Genomic DNA, 18,427 nt, shown 5'->3' with positions numbered 1-18,427 from the left:
AGCAGGATCAATGACGGATATTCCCAGAGGCCATACGTCTTTAATCTGACGTGAGATCCTAACACGGTTCCAAAGTATGAATAATTTAAGCTTTAATGATGTGACATAATAGGAAAGGCCGGAAAACAAAGATTAACCTATTTCTTCATAATCACTTTGTATTTGCGCGCACCCTTAACGCATATATAACAGTGCGTGTGTTTGTTGTTTTTCAGACCCGATAGATCAGGGTCAACATGTATATCCTACCCATGACCAAGCTCACAAACATGTTCCATGTTGTATCTATAATTACAAGACGCGTGGTTTCATCCTTCATACTACAGCAGTTACTGTTTTAATTTGACCTCTCGTACAGACCACTGCGGTTACATTGCATTCCACAGATGGTACGTGAAAATGTGTTGTAACATTGGAAATTGAACTGAAAAGGTAAGGAAAATGCCAGTATCGTTAATAGTAGCATTTATGATATTTTAATGTACGCCTAGATTCGTCTAGAAATGCCAACTTCTGAAATGATGGTGTAAATCCCAACTGAGCCCATGGAGAAGTATATGTACTGTAAGTCCCCATATGCGGATTTGTCTTGTTGGCAATTCATAGCATGTTCATATTGTTCTATAAACAGTTAAACAGTTTTAGATTTTCAAACTAGTTTTCAATCTCTATCTGTGATCATCTAGTTATTTTACTGTCAATTAGTGATAGCTCTTAGTTTGAAATGTATTCTTTGCAATTATTGTAGAATTGTATAACTTAATCAAGACACAATACTGCCCATGTGACTTACATGAAAGTCACTCACTCACTCGCTATATAATGAACTCAATAGAACCTCTACGTTTCAATCGCTTTACGCATTTCGGCAAAATATACTGAGGAAAACAAATAAGGGAACATCACTTTACGGCAGTGTGCCTTATGTATTTTCGGATCTCACACAGCGCCATTCAAAGCTGGGGATGAAACAAAAGATAATATTAAGGAACATTTTAGCTTTCCTGTGTTCCTTATTTTGTTTCACTCAGTATTTATACAACTTGTACAACAAATGGCCTATATTCCCAATATCATTTTGCTACATGAGACAGTGCGTTTGTTATAAAAGTTGTTTATCGTATATGGTTGACTTTTGCATTCAGATGTAACATGCCCGGTTACACATTACTGTAGATTGGAACATGTCGAATCAGCCGGAAAGCAGATTTGACATAAACAAGACTGAAAGCAGGAAATATCTCAGTCTAAATCATAATTGCTTGGGTAGTAATTTCAGCTCTTTTCCACCCATTAACAGTTTCATCAGCGGTGAACGGTATTGCTCATTTCAAGTTAAGTGCAGTAATTATCTCACAGGAAATACTTTGAAATACTTCTCATACTTTTCCGGTGGACGGAATCTATTCGGATTGGAGCTGTTAAGTGTCAGAAAGTCCTGACCCAGCGTTAGTACCTGTCATTGTCATTACCTTGCTGAGGGTGATCACAATGGTTTCATTACAAAGTCCATAATAGCAATCATGGTAGCAAATATCATGGCGACAAAACGACCGCACCTGCCTGCTGGGACCCCCGGACCAGTACCTACAGGACAAAACGCCCGTACCTGTCTGCTGGGACACCGGGACCAGTGCCTACAAGACAAAATGCCCGTACCTGCCTGGTGGGACACCGGGACCAGTGCCTACAAGACAAAACGCCTGTACCTGCCTGCTGGGACACCGGGACCAGTACCTACAGGACAAAACGCCCGTAGGTGCCTGCTGGGACATCGGGACCAGTACATACAGGACGAAACGCCGTATATGCCTGCTGGGACACCCGGACCAGTACCTACAGGATAAAGCATCTGGAGAGAAAAAACTGTTGTTTCCGTAAAGAAATATGTTTTTATGTAACTTGGAACCTAGCCCATGCGTTGATAAGCCTAGCTCCCTTGACATTCAAACATATCTTCTTTTAGTTCCACTACCAATGGATTTACGTGTATTTACTGGATTTACGGGAGTATATCTTCTCATGATCGAGACATTCAACGATGCCCTTTTCATATATTTCGATCAATGTTTTCGGTTTTTGGTGACAGACCATTGTTCATCTTTTACCATCTAACATTTATCAATGTCTGACCTGCCTGCGGTAGTAGAAACGATAAAAACGTGACATTGATTCGGGTCACTCGTCAAAAACATCAATCAAAGTTGCATCGCCTCTGGTTTATCAGGCTTTTAACTCTTCACCTGTCGGCTAGAAAGAACATGAGACGTCTCAAATGCAATTACAAACGGAAAATGCCATTATGTTTAATTGTTGTCGGTCTGTACTTTGTTCTTGTCGATTCTGTCGTAATTATCTTTTTTACTCTGAAAAGTTGCTAGCTCTGCGATGAGACAATTCATATGTGTTCATGCTGGTTTTGAGAAAGACTGGAACGGTTCCAAGAAAACATCAGTGTTAGACGTTGTAAAGTATAGGCTCTTTTGTGAGTAAAAATCTTTACCAAGGTAGTTTTTAACTTAAAAGGGAAAATCGAAAGCCGACTATTCGGAAAGTATATTAATTGCTGCAAGCGACATTGTATTAAATGCTTTTGAAACCCTGATACAGTACAAAACAACGTCACTACGTCAAAGAACTTCGTCATGTGACTTCAAACACTGTTTTTCAAAACGTCTTGCTCCTGCAAGATTTGAAGCGTTCAGAAGTTAGCCTGAAGAAGTTGATAAATCATCGATACCAACCCGGCTTCCACTGGAATCTTGCAATGTGATAAATGGAATACGCATTCTTTTGTTTGAATATTTAGAACAACAGCCCAAAAGCAGTGGCAAGATGTCTCATGCTATGGGATGCTGGATGATGATTGCAGAGGATGCTGCACATAGAAATTATGCAAATTAGAAATTATCCCATGAAATAATGATTGTGAAAATATGTATGAAAACCTACGGATCGTATCTTGGTAAAGAAGATTAAAGGAACATATTGCCTGACGTCACATGTCACCTGGCATCATACCCATGACAATAAATAAAGGACCACATAAAAGTGTTCCTTTGTCTATTTCCAGAATTCCACCAACAGAGCACTGCGTACCTTGTGTAGAAACCTGGAAAAGAATAAAGGAACACTTGCACTTTCATGTGTTCTCTTATCCGTTTCCATGAGCATAATATGAGGTTTCGGTTTCTGAGTTTGTTTTGGTTTTTGATATGTTTCAGTCTCAACATGACAGCTGTTTGTATGTTGATGTTAGTCAGCTGTTTTCTCCCCCTCTATATATACTACTAAAAAAAGAAACGCCTAACTGGAAATTGTTATGGTTCAGTAAAACATTGCAGTCATGAAGAAAACCTGAATAAACATTAACGATCCAATGCTGCAAGAAACTGTACGTCACAACTGACAAGAGTTCCAGGTCAGGATCGCAGAGCAGTCAGTATCCTGTGTGACCACCATTAGCTCCAATGGTTGCTTGGCATCGGCGTCGCATAGACTGGACCAGATTCCGGATGATGTGCCTAAGAATGAGTTGGTACTCTTCCCTCAAGGCCACAAACAGAGCAGGTAACGTCTGTGACTGATTGTCACGCTGTAGCACACGACGATCCAGTTCGTCCCACAAATGTTCAATATGGTTAAGATCCATTGATCGTGAGAACCAATCAAGAACGTGAACGGTGTTCTGGGCAGGGAAATCCCTGGTTATTCTTGCTGTATGCGGCCGAGCGTTATCATGCTGAAAAATGATGTTCTGGCGGTTCTTGAAAGGAAGGACATGAGGCCTGATGGTTTCATCACAGTAACGTCGAGCTGTCAAGTTGCCCTGGACCTGAATGAGATCTGCCCTGCCACTGTATGAGATGCCAACCCATCCCATGACACTCCTAAGTCAAAATCTTCCACTTCCTGTACACAATTAGCAACGTAGCGTTCGTTACGACGTCAATATACACGTGCTCTTCCGTCATGACGTCGCAGCCTGTCATGTGACACATCACTGAAGACAACAGTTCTCCACATTTGAAATAGCAATGGGAGATGTTGGCGACACCACTGTCTGCGTTGTTGCCGATGTTGACGATGAGGACAGATCCTCGCAAAGGTCGTCTGGAACGAATACCAGCCGCAAGTAAGCTGTTCCTCACAGTCTGATCAGAAATTGAGTCCTGGAGGATGCTGTGGTGATCCTGTTTCGCAAATGTCGAAGTCGAATAAACCTGTCCTGAGCGGGCGGGGTGTCACCTGGTGCGATAACGTGTTGACCCCTGCTGCTGGAAGCGATGCCAAAGTCTTGTTAAGGTACTCTGTGACACATTCAGTTGAACTGACTGAGACTCCCCAGCTTCCATATTACCAGTCGCATAGTTTCGCTGACAGAAGCGTATCTTACATTTTAATACATTACATACATTTCCCACTTTTCTATGCTGCCTTATTGTGACTACATGGGTACACTATCATAGGCTTATGTAACTCGTGCATGATGAAATACCGTGAAGAATCAAGCATGAGTGCTCGCAATGCAGGTCACATACTGGTCTGTACAAGATCTATGTATACATGCTCGAAAGAATGTTTACAGCTAAGTCAATAACTCTTGGTAGCCCGCCATATAGCTGGAATATTGCTGAGTGCGGCGCGAAAATATGACTTAACTCGCCCTTGGAAGCTGATCTAGGCATGATAAATGTATACATTGCGTTAAGATGGTTCATACACAGGCTACACATGTACACGGTTCCGGGATTGATACGGTCTTTGCAAGGCTTACAATGGTCTAAATAACGTTATATGGTCCATCCAGGGACCTTACGGGAACTACAGAGGTTCAAGGAAACTGTACGGAGACTTTACAAGTGCCATGCAGAAACTTTGCACGGTCCGAATAGAGACGATATTTGGGAAGCGTCTGAACAGTGATGTCGTAAGTGTAGTTGGTCATCGGGTATGTACATGATCTTTACTGGGGCTCACCCGAGACGATCCTGGTTAATTTTGATCTTCAGTAACGCAGTCGACATGCTTGTCGTCAGACTACGTAGATCGATTGCTTGTCTGGTCCTAAATCGATCATGTACAGACCATATAGCTGCAAAATTGCACTCACTCACTCACTCACTCACTCACTCACTCACTCACTCACTATACTGGAACCCATAGTGTGTATGCTACGTTCATACACTATATAATACTATACATGGTGTGGGTCGGGTCTGTACGTGAACGACAGTCTTTTGGCAACACAGGCGGGGTGTATACATTATCCATACAGGGACAATACAGGGATTATGCTGTTTGAATACATGTCCTGAATGGGTCTATGCAGGCACTGCAATGGTCTTCATACGACTATTAAGAGTCACACTGGCACTAAACATAGTCTATATATAGTCTATACAGGAAATATACAAGGTCTTTGTTTATACATGTCTTTCATCGCATAAATAAGGCTGGAATATTGCTCAAAGTGTTGTTACACCATACTCTCCCTCTCCTCACTCTAAATAAGGGTTACTGAGGTTGGTTGTACGCTGCACTCAGTGATATGCCAACTATACGGTGGCCGTCTGTAAATAATCGAGTTTGGCCCAGACAACCTAGTGTTCAAAACTATGAGCATCGATCTACGCATTGTGATACAATGGGATACGAAGCCGATTCTAACCCGGATCATCACGGGTTGGGGGGCTAAACGAGGACGAAACGGAAGCTAAAGCTAAAGCTAAAGAGTTGACTCTTCAGAATCATGCTCATATTGCAAAGTGACAATAAAAGGTGGCAGGTCGTATATTTTTTTACAACCATACAGTAAAGTAATGACGTCAAATTGACGACAAACACACCTTGTATATGTCTGTACAACAGAACACCAAACTGTTTAATGGTATCGCCTCACACGTACTGAGGGTGTCATTTCTGATTTCATTTCGCTTGAATGTGGACGAGTATTATGGATCTCGTTGATGATGCTATTCATATAGCATGATTAGAATGTTTCAATCAGAGGCTGTCTGCGACGCGCAAACCTCTGGCTACTGGCGTGGTGGAAACTGGCAGAGGTCAACACGTTTCTGGTCTGTGATTAGCAGACTAAGTCAAGGTCATGCCCAAAATATTACAACAAGCCCGTTCCGGGCGTCTCAGGTCAAAGACAAGAAGACGAGGTTGATTGATTCGAACCCAGGTTCCATGAAATCGAGCTCAAACGGCGAATCAAACTGCCAGAAGCTTTCATCAGGCCACTGGAGTATGAGTTAAGAGAAATCGTTTACATGCAACTCATCTCCATGATCTATTACCACGTGCTGTGCAGCACCTTTCAAATCCTCATAGTGCAGACAGAGGTCAGCGGTGTACACAACGTCGAGACTGGCGTGCTGGTCGCGTGTCATGTCTTCAGAAGAGGCACTGGATACTTCCTTGCATGGTCTGGAAGGCTAAATAATCCACTAGCCAATATTATGGCGGCCGTGGTTAGGTTATGGTGTTGAGTAACAGCACTTTGCCTTAACAAGAACCCCATTCCTGGCACTGGCCTCCATTGCTGTTGTGTTGGCTAACCTTCTTGACTAACATTTTGTCTTTCAGCTCAGCAACGACGGTGTCCACCATGCGTGAACCTATAAAGCTAAATTCCATCACCACATGCAAGGAATGACATGATGAAAGATCAGCCATTTTGATCACGTATAGGACATGATATAGAAAGACGTTGTAGGACTAAGACTATATGGGTGGCCATGTGCTGCAAGAGGAGTGGAGCAGATCGCCTTCCGTCACCATCCGTCATACGTCGTCATTACAGGGGTGTCAAGTGGGTGTCAGTTTATGTCAATTAAAACAAACAAAATAAAAAGCATCAATTTTGAAATCTTACCTTCTTATTACCCTGTACCAGTCCACCTGTTGGTGATCTTAACTCTTCCTTAATACGTCACTAAGGCTGTAATGAGTTCACTTGTCATTTCGTTCATTGTTATCTAACGAACGTTGACTAGACACGCTTTCTAAGTCAAATTTCTAAGTATCCACTCTAAGTATTATATTGGACATATATACAGTCAAGGAACTGGATAGGCTAAAAGCAGGGGAAGATTGTCTAAATAGTGCTCTACTAAAAATAAGGCACAAGTTAATGGGTTAACCTTTTCCAAAATTCTTATTTCTAAATTGTGAGTGCTTGTGAATGATTCAAAACTTTATCGATTTAAGAAATGAATAGCATACCCACCTTCGGAGTAAGATGGTACCAGGTGCACAGCACAAGTCTAGGACAAAGGAATTCACCTCTAAACAGACATTGCTTATATTATGAAATGGATTTAGTTTACTTCCCTTAAAAGACTGCAATCAGTTATGTTGACCATCTGCAAGTTATCGAATACAAGAATTTGTTGAACAAGCCGACTCTTTATGAAGGAAGGGATGGGGGAACAGCTAAGGGCAGGGCATGCTATCCTGACACCTGGTGTCTTCACTGATTGCCAGTTATCATTCATCGATGCAATCTTCACACGTTTAACATTTTAGCCTGAACGAATCTGTTTCCGATGATAAACAAGATTGATTATTACCACATATTAGGAAGGTGTGATCATTTACAGCAACATTACTGTTCGGTTTATTACAACGTGGCCAATCTAGCAACAAACTGTACAGTTAAATTATCCTGACACAGACTGCCGTAATGTAAAATGGCAAAAGTATGTCTGGTTTCCTTAGTGGTCACTTGGCAGGAAAACTGAAAACAGCGTCGGGTCCTAAACACTTACTTTTTCCAGGACTCTGAGTGATACGGGTAACCTTTTCATAAATATCACTGATATGTAATGATCCTTTCATATAATGTTCACAGCGATTTTTTGCCCTATATAGTCCGTTTGGCTCAAAATAGAACCGAAGAATTCCAATGTAACTCGAAAACTAATGAGCATAATATATGAAACGCTGGTCATAATCAGAACATCATACCAACTCTGTTGCAGAATAATTTTCCTTAAAACAAAAAAAGTTGTTTAACTGAAATACTGACTCAGTTCACTGTTTATTACGAGGGAGGAGTGCAGAGAAAGGCACAGCCAGGTGTTCGAGAAGTACGCGCACAAGTACCGAGAAAGTTATTTATTCATTAACCTGTGCTGTGCTATCTCCATGTTTTCTCGCTATTCATCGGTTCGCTTTTGAGCCAAACGGACTGTACACCAAATAGAATATAGTTCTGGGTATAGCTGAGACTGGGTAATTTCTTCGCACTGACGGTTTATATTCATTGACTCAGCATATGACCAACTGGCTCTTCATATTTGACAAGATTGACCAGTATTATAGTACGGTATTTATCTTTGAGTTCGATGAGTATTTTCATACTTTTTTGAAAATAACACGCGAAGCATTTATAACATGCAAGCTCAATGATCGTTTTTGATGGAGTTTTACCTGAATACTGATGGAATATGATACCTTCAAAAAAGTTTACAAATCCGATAAAAATATGTCGCACTTTTATATTACAGGGTCACGTTATACATGGCAGCCTGCGGTGGGAAACATATGGCTGTATGCACTGGTTAATTAATGTTCTTTCCCATGGTTTCAAACATCAGCCTGTCATCATGAGCAACGTGTTAAAATTTAGTCGACGGATCGAATCGATAATTTGATCTATACATCTGCTGTACAAGCCTCGAGCTGCCCATTAAAGAGGCAACTGCAGGCGATGATTTGACCGTAACATTATTGGAAATTGCCACCATTGGGAGACTTCTGTTTGCTGTTAAGCAAGGCGATAGCTAAGCCACTTGGGGTCTCTTACTGGTATACTACAATGTGAATGATAGTCAGAGAAGATATAACCAATGCCCAGTTAAACGATAATGATAATTATACTCTGTTTACAATGCACCGATGCCACATATTATGATATAGTATCAGTAATATACAATCGCTGATTTCAAAGGTTAGGCAAAGATGTAGATCTGCGTTCGCCATTTAATCAAAGCGTGTCAGGTGTCTCTAACAGCTGTTGTCTTTTCATAGTAAACCGAAGAAGTAAGTAGGTTTCAACAGTGATTTTTATTCTACATTCCTCGTTCCCCAATACTGATAATACTGACAGTTTCGACCGCGACATTGATGCTTTAATATTTTGAGGAAAAAAACTTTGAATTCTAACAATTAATTTTCCTAGTCTATATTAGGCTGAGACTGTTGTCATATTTATCAAAACGTAACACAATTGTGATATTTATCAAAATGAAACAATTGCCATGTTTATCAAAAAGTAACCCAGTTGTCATATTATTAAAACGAAGCTGTTTAAATGATCAATACATTTGCCAATTAAAAGTTGATAAGAACCCAAACTGTTCTGAACTTACCTTGCAAGTACCTGATGAGAGCACACATAACGGCTCCAAACACAAAATCCTGCAGCAACAACGGTATCAACGTGAACGGCATGCAGAATACAGCCAGTAGAAGATCACTGATTGCTAAATTCAGCAAGTAGACATTAGTAATGGTCCTCATCTTCTTGTGTTGGAAAAGTGTTAACACAACTAAAGAGTTTCCTACGACTGACAACAGAAAAATTACAGCATATGGTATGCACATTTCTAGAGAAATCCCTCGATGAGGAATTTTGAAATCTATACAACTGTTAAATCTTGGGTCTGACATGATGAGAGCATTTTCCTCTGCGGAAACAGGTGTCCTTCTTGAAATATTATGACAAAATGCCTCCGCATCACAAGTTGTACAGTTATCCATAGTTTCTGCCTGTGGAGTTTCTCCGGTAACAATACTTTCCACTGCTATGCTTTCAGTGCCGTAGCTCCCACTGACTGAGCAACCATATGCCGGCCGACCACCTCTTGCACTGACTATTTCATATCGATTATTGTCCGTTTAATCTTCCAAGGTGCGGGGTATGAAACTTTCTCTCCCAGTATTCATCCGCGTTGGTTCCAGACAAACCGATCCTTACACGAAACACTCAAAAACACATTTCAAATAAATATTTGTCAAGATGTTTTTCCGTTAAATAAGACTGCAGATGGTTTAATGGTACTTTTCCGATTCTTCACGACTTGAATGATGGCTCCACCGAGCTGCAAACAAAACCAATAAACGTCAGTTAAACACTTATGTATGACACACGTGAACTATACCTGTAAAGAGTGGTAGAGGGGCAGTGGACTACCTACCGCGCGCGTATCCATGGCAAGACTGACGTAAACGGTGAGATTTTTTAATAACAAACAGCTGGGGCTTGTTGTTATTCACGGCTGAGCAGCGAAACCATCACAAAGCTTGTCTACATTTCCAGATTATAGCTAATCAAAGAGACTTTATCAAGAACATCCCTCAGGAGAAGATGGGTATTGGATATCTCTAAAGGAAGTATTGAACGTATAATTAGGATATACTGAAGTAGCTTTACAGTGAATGTCCGTTACTGTAGGTCAATATTCGACAGAGGGGATTGCTTTCAGGCGCCTGTCGTCCAGATCACTTTAAATGATCCTGAGAGTTGACCACTAGTGGACAGTGGCCGTCTTCTAACCTTTTTGGGACATTATCGCGAAGGCAGGCAAGGAAATCGCAGTAACAGCCTTTTATATGTGTGTAAGCTTATCAGTCCAGCAATATTTCTCTCCTGTAACTGCGCAGAGTGAGATAAATTATGCACACTGCTTAACGGCTGGCCACAATGGACTATGTTGTAACGACTCGATAAATGGTGGTGTACATTTATGCCTGCGTAATATACTTTGTCGTGTGTAAATTCGTGACGCGTTTCATTGAGTGGTTTCAGTGTTGTGAATGTGTAACACCTGTAACTGAAACAGACTGTCGTAACAATGTCCTGGCCTTTTAGGAGATATGATGTATATAGCACATTAACATTTCGATGTTACACTGTCCTGGTCTCAATTCCCTGATGACTTGACAGAGGTTCTGTAAATTTTAAGTGTCTGTTGGTTGAACAATCTGTTTTTACACAAAACAAAAACAAACAACACAGAATATAATGTCCCCAAATGCCCGTTAGTACCACTACTACTACTCCTGCTGCTGCTGCTGCAGCTGTTGCTGCTGGTTCTACCCTAGATATTATCCAACGTTTTAACCCGGCATTAAACTCTCCATTATAATTACATCTGTTAGTTGATCAGTATGGTCTCTATTTCGACTCTCAGCTCCCTGCGGAGAATACACATTAGTGCCGGATTACAACCGACGAACACGTGTACTGTGCTGTTAGAAAAAAAAAGAAATAATGCAACATCCTTCGTTTCTGGAAATATTGTGACGGCGAGAACCCGGGTAAGAGAATTACACAATGAGTTTTGAAACTGGAACAAGAATATTTGGCTATTTGATGTTATCGATGAGTTGGCAATGTAGCATCGCTTTCATGCTGAATATTATAATATACTTATATTATTTATGCTGCGGAATGAGAGCAATTTCAGAATGGTGTGTGCGCAAAGTAACACAGGTCGCACATTTGATGCTCGTGGAGACAATTAATTGTGATATGAATTTTTCTCAGATATAATCAGTGCCTTACAAACCCTAAATTACTCTGTTTTTCTGTCTTCGACATGCAATCTGTTTTTCTATATTTTTGTATGCATATTTATTTGTCATAAATAAAGAGACTGAATTGACCTGCATTATCATACATATTAATTTAAATTTAATGATCAGAACAGCAGAAATCTCTTATTGGAAAGATGTGTGTATAGTCTACTATAGAAAAATGATGTTGTAAGCACTTTGTCAGTGTTAATACTTGGGCATATCTATGCTGTGTCGAACACTAGGATAAGTCGAAGTTTCACCTTAGTCCTTTGAGTTCAACACAATGGGGTTTGACTGAATATTTCGTCTATCTATTCCTATCATAACCGTAGAGCAATGATGCATAACAAAACGTCAAGACCTCGCCGTCCGGTCTTTACGTTTCCGGTATAAGACAAAAGTGATAACAGATTTAGATGAGGCCTAAGAGTGACAGAGTGAGTATTGCTTTAGCTATATTCCAGCAATATGATGGCAGGGGACACCAGGAATAGGCTCGACACATTTGGGGATGTGGGGAATCAACTACGGGAGATAACCCAAGGCCATCAGCTGAGAGTAGTTATTCATGAATCTGGAATTCGTTTTTATACATATTTGATATCACATGGATTTCTGAACAGTTGTGTAAGAAAACAAGTTGTACAGAGTTGTTGTAATTAGCTAGTAGGCAAGTGTTCAATTACATCAACGACTGACATTGTGTAACGGTCTTCAGAAACATATGTCACATCTGTTAGACGTGTTCAATTCAAAACTCAGTCCTGATGAATGATGCCAAGCCATAAACATATTGATTTAGTACGACTGACTGTTGATACATGTCGCCTGTAGGGTTGTTATTCTGTTTACCTGGGCTAATATCGTGACATGTTTTCCATCAACACAAAGACTGTTATTTAAGACCATTCCTCTCAGTTTAGAACAGCTCTCCGTAACTACTGTGGTTGCTTGATACATTGGGAGCAAAAGGAATTCACGTGTCATCGGGTACAACTGTTGCACGGAAATGGTATCGTGTTAAACTGCAAAAGTAATAGTATGTGAATCTGCGTTATCATTACCATATGATATTTGTTGTTCAAAATGTTTAAATTTACACTGAGCTTTTCATAGTCTGCTTCACAGTCCTTGAACCATATTATATTCATTACAGTCTAGACCTCCCTTCAATACTACAGCCCTAAGCCTGGCCTCCCTGGAACTCATTTTTAATTTAAACGGGTTTATCTGTTACAATAAAAATTCTATATGTATTGAGAGAACAAACGTTAGTCTAGGCCTTTCACAATTCCTTTTAAAGGCGGAGTGGTAATGGGTCAACGACAATGTCAATGAACTGCCGTTGTTTAAAGTAACCAGACATCAGACTGGCTTATGGTTTTCTTCCTAAAGCCTCTCGAAATTTCCTCTTGGGCACCTCCGGCCATAAGTAGACATTGGTAATGACGTGGATAAACAGCATCAGCTGAAGGGTTAAAGTATTTCTATACATGTCTGACCCATGTCGATTTGTAGATTTGTAGATTGGGGTTACACATATTAAACCAACATCGAAAGGTCTTCTTTGGCCGTTTTTCTCACTTCCTTCGAACGATAACTAAAGGAAAGTAACTAGAGAATGTTTGTGGTGACCCCCGCCGTGATATTGCTGTAATATTGCTAAAAGCGGCGTAAAATTAAGCACGTTAAGCCTTTCGATAAAATCTTGTGTCATCACTGACAGTAGATAGAGGGTGATTGCCTAAGAGTGGTCAAGAGTGGTTTCTCAGATTGCGTGTGTCATCACTGTTTTTCAGGGATCGATGCATATATAACCACTGTTGCTTCACCCTCCGCAACCGGTGTGATTCGTTTCGTCCAGTAATGGAGACAGATTGTTATCTCACAATACTAATGGTGCTTTCTCTAAAATTTACTGAACTCATAAAAGTCAAGACGACACAACCACTCATTACAGTGATGAGGCATTCTCTGCTGGTAAAAATGAACAGGCTACCGCGCTGTCATCAAGTATCTCCAGCTGAAACGCCACAACTCCCAACAGCCATTCATGCAGACATGGTGTCCTTTGGCCCTTTTAACAGCTGGGCATTGCAGAAGAAGAGGGGAAGAGAGCCTCGGGGACGACCCAAGACTGGGAACACTTTAAACTGCCACTAAATGTTGATAAACCAGATATGACCATGGATCATCAGCACAGCCAGTACAGTTGGCTTCTCCCGTGAGATGCTGAGGAATGAATTCAGCTTGATCATAGCTTCAGCACAATGGGCTTCAATGCTTCTAACTTTTAAAAACAAAGGCTCCTGCCTCCTATTTGGTGAAAGGATTATGTATTTCTAAGAAGACCCACTCTTGTTCAGCAGTTTTGACTGTGGATGAGTCTAGTGCTCGTCACTATCTGCCAGATGCTGAGCAGTCATAGACATGTAAGCACATAGCGTCGAAGGAAAAGACTCCATCAACTGGTAAAGTGAAGGCGTTTGTATTCTGGGATCCAAAACAAATTTATGTACTACCATATTAAATCTCGCATTATTTTTTTACCAAACCTCTTCAAATCTGCTTTAAACATCAACTGTCTTCAATACCACCCTTGAAGATCCTCGCTAGACGTTGTCTTCAGCAAGTCATGCCTGACCTCGGCCTTCTTTCACAAATCACTAAGGTCACCGTAAATCACTAAGGTAACCTTAGTGTAATGTTAAAGAATGGACGTTGAGCTTAACCTTAGTAAATGTTGCATCGTAAAATGAGTCCCGGGTGTTTAGACTAGGTAGATTTTTGCAGCAAACTTTCACCTGCTATTCCTTCAAGGTTCAATATTCTTTATTTCTAGAGAAGGCCTCATGATCAATAGAGCAAATATTCAGTACGCGAATTATCAGAACATGTTCTTCACGCCCAGAGCAGATGTAAAGGAACATGTATTGTAAACAACTGATTGGCAAAGTCTAAGAACAATAAAATCTTATGGAGACTTAGTATGGTAAACAGTTTGTGTTGCTCATTGCCTATAACTTTACGATGGTATAGATATGTCAGATTATGCACCAAAACCACATGTCCAGTTTCCATATCACTGTTATGCAATGTGATGGTAGAGTCACTAAAAGGCAGTGGTGTGGTATTTGTACACTTGTACTGGTAGGTACTTAAACCGTCTGATGCAGAAAGAGTTATGGAAATGTTCTTTGACATGTAAGGAGAGTGAGTACGTAGCTCTCCTCTCACATGAAAACACTCGCCACAAGAAGACCAGCACTGTAAGTCATGATCGGATAGTCCCTGTACGTTGCCCATACACGTATTATTAAAACTCACTCCCTTTTGCACAATGGTGTTTTGTCGTGTTGTAATGTCAGTGATTTCGACATAGTAACGTTTCTTTTGCCCGTTAGTTTACTTTTCTTCTCCATACATGTATTAACCCTGAATTTGTACCGACAGAGCGACGATACCTTTGCATGAATTTGTGAATACAGTTGTTAATCTATGCTGTTTGTTGATTTCAAACACAGTCGCACTTCAGTTTGTAGTTCCAGTAAATGAAATAGATGCATGTCACTGAATCCCAATTACGTAGGTGTTTGTTCATGATGTCAGTGACTAAAATGCTTGGTTCAAACTTAATCATTGACGGACTTTCGTCTTATGACTGGACTATTGCTGAGTAAACAACAATAAACACGGCTGCAATGCGTGACTGTGGCTTTCAGTTAACTGAACAGCCTCCGTATTTACCAGACAGGTTACAGCTTCTCAGCCTTGAAAAGGAATTATCTGACAGCCATAATAAAAAAGACGGATGACGTCTTTACTGGTTTCATTTTTTTAACTCGAATAAAGTCCTCCCACACACGTCCAGGCACTTCTGTCTTTGGCAGAAGAGTTATGTTGATTTGGCGACCGTCAACATTGTTTGCCTCGCAAAGTTCCTGCCAAGCCGTGTTGCTTAAAGATGGAACATATTTACTGTAGGAAAAGTAATATTGCGCAGGAATACATTGTGCTTTTTATTGTGAAACAATCCGCTTGGTACCAGTGCTTAGTAGTACAGGGTCAAACAATCCGGACATCCTGTTGCCCTCAGTTACAATTCAGCTCGTGCATATCCGGATTAGACTTGTTCTTTATCCACCCATACTTGTGGGCGACTAAGCTAGGCTAAGGGAATCAAGTGGACAAGTTCATTGACATTAAATGTTCATGTTTGTCATAGTGTCCCAGTTGCGTAGATCGATGTTCATGCTGTTGATCACTGGGTTGTCTGGCCCAGCTGGGTTAAAGGCCGGCGTCATTTAGCTGGAATATTGCCGAGAGCGACATAAAACAAAAAACAACAACCGAGATACAATGACGGAGATGCATGTGTACACGTCTTCAGTCTGTCTTCAGCAACTCTATAACTTATGGGATCGGGTAGTCAGGCTCACTGACTTGGCTGACACTTGCTATCGTATCCCAGTTCCTTAGAACGATTGCTGGATTGTCTGGTCCAGACTGGAATTTTTACAAACCTCCATCACTCAGCTGGAATATTGCTGTGTGTGGAGTTAAAGAACAACCAGCCTACCAACTTTGTTAGTAAAGTGAACAATGACCACGAGTCACGTACATTTTCAGCACTCGACATGTGTGATTGGAAAAAAGTGCATTTTAATTTGAGTGCATCTCAAGAAAACATATGGATTATTACAACCTGCATATGAGATGCAAACTATACAGTTTGTACAAACACTTCACATTTTGTTTATAATGGGTGTAACACATAAAACCACCAGTGTGCATTATTTCTACGTTTACTTGTTTATGTAAACTCTTTTCCCTTTCAATAATTGAGTAATTTTGCGCAAGCATTGTATATTTACACATGTAAATCAATACATTTAGAGAAATGACATTCCCTAATTAAGTGCAAATGGGTTTTGTCAAAAATTACGCTTTTTCTGCCGCCGCAAATGGCTTCGTGAAACCGGAAAAAGCCTCCACGACAAAATAATAAATACGCCATACGTCTGGCTAGAAATGGCTGCCGCAATTCACAACATATTTTCAGATGAATTATTGTGTAGTTTAGTCCCGGCGCAGCACTGAATGGATGAGACACGAATATTTAGATCTTCTTTCAGAGTAACAAGGTAATTATTGATATTAATGGACATAGTTCTACATCCGTTTTATAAATAGAAACAGATGGCGTGTCTGGAGCAAGAAAGCTTTTATTTGGACAAACTTGATACTTACGAGGGTTGGCTGAAAAGTTCTAAGCCTCACTGTGAAAAAAAGTTACAAAGTCTACGTTTGTAATTTATTTTTCTACATAGTCCTCTTCCAAGTTCACACACTTTTGTCAGCGATGCTGCAAGGCCCGAATCCCGGTCAGGAAGAAATCTTCTTCAGATACCCTAAAAAAATCAGTCACAGCGGAAATGACGTCATCATTACTTGCAAAATGGCGACCGGCGAGTTCCTTTTTCATTTCGGGGAACAGGTGGAAGTCAGAAGGAGCCAAATCAGGTGAATAAGGAGGATGGTCAATGAGTTCAAAGCCACAATCGCGGATTGTTGACATGGCCACCACCGATTTGTGAACAGGCGCATTGTCTGGGTGGAAGAGGACACCTTTAGCGATCATCCCTCGTCGTTTGGCTTTGATTGCTTCTCGCAACTGGTTCAGTAGATCAGTATAGTATCTGCCGTTGATAGTTTGACCTTTTTCAAGATAATCAATGAGCAGAATACCCCTGGAATCCCAAAAGACTGATGCCATCACCTTTCCAGCCGAAGGAACAGACTTGGCTTTCTTCGGAGCTGGTGAATCAGGATGCTTCCACCCTTTTGACTGTAGTTTTGTTTCTGATTGAAAGTGATGTATCCAGGTCTCATCCATGGTTACAAATCGTGCCACAAAATCATCGGGATCTGCTTCAAAACGACGCAAATTGTCAAGGGACGTCTGGAACCTGACACGTTTCTGTTCTGCTGTCAAGAGCTTTGGCGCCCATCTTGCAGAAACTTTAGTCATTCCTAATTCGTTGGTGATAATATGCTCAACCCTCTCATGAGAGATGCCCACTACACTAGCAATATGTCGAGTAGTCAATCGTCGATCATCCATCAACATATCGAGCACTCGCGTGATGTTTTCTGGAGTGGTTGCTGTTGAAGGCGTGAAGCGTGGGTCATCATCAAGGCTTTGTCTGCCACGCTTAAATTCTGCAGCCCACTTCTTTACTGTGGAAAATGAAGGAGCATCATCCCCTAGCATGTCAGCATGTGTCTGTGTTGGGGACATCCCTTTCTTTTGCAAGTACTTGATGACTGCCCTGTATTCAGTTTTGTCCATTTCTGATGATTTCAGAGGGTAGGTTTACCAAAAGAGCTGTAGTTGAGATAAAACTATTAGTACGTTTGTAGTTCTTGTGTCTATGATTCACTAAATGATTATCCTCATTGGTGGCAAACACCTGTCTCTACCTGGTGGGGAAAAACCACTTAGGCTGAGAACTTTTCAGCCAACCCTCGTACCTTTACATTTCTGTATCCTCTCTGTAGTTGAAACATCACTTTGAAATCATTCATTCATGATTAATGCATGTATTTCCGAAGGAAAAAACGGCATTCTAAAGATGAATACATATCCCTGAAATGTCGATTTCAGGCCTTAACATAAAATACACATCAATATAAACCTCAGTCATTCTATTGTTCTAAATATTTCAAATGTGGAAATACCTTAATCCACAATTGTTGTTTTCCGAAGTCAGGTCATCCTTAAAGAAAGCAAGGTTATTTAAGTGTCCTTTTAAGAAGCGTCAAATGAGGA

At 40.7% G+C, this 18,427-nt stretch overlaps 1 protein-coding gene across 1 annotated transcript in view; it reads right to left on the bottom strand.

The window, feature by feature from the left end:
• Window positions 1–18,427, bottom strand: part of LOC137272757 (cholecystokinin receptor type A-like) — a 75,664-nt gene that overhangs the window by 17,486 nt on the left and 39,751 nt on the right. The window contains exon 2 of the mRNA XM_067805145.1: window positions 9,384–10,115. Coding sequence (XP_067661246.1) covers window positions 9,384–9,774 — 391 coding nt within the window. The 5' untranslated portion in view covers window positions 9,775–10,115. The remainder of the gene's footprint in view (window positions 1–9,383; window positions 10,116–18,427) is intronic.

The sequence above is a fragment of the Haliotis asinina genome, chromosome 2 (assembly GCF_037392515.1).
Source record: "Haliotis asinina isolate JCU_RB_2024 chromosome 2, JCU_Hal_asi_v2, whole genome shotgun sequence".
Classification (NCBI taxonomy): Eukaryota; Metazoa; Mollusca; class Gastropoda; order Lepetellida; family Haliotidae; genus Haliotis; species Haliotis asinina.
This window is presented reverse-complemented; position numbering and strand designations above follow the sequence as displayed.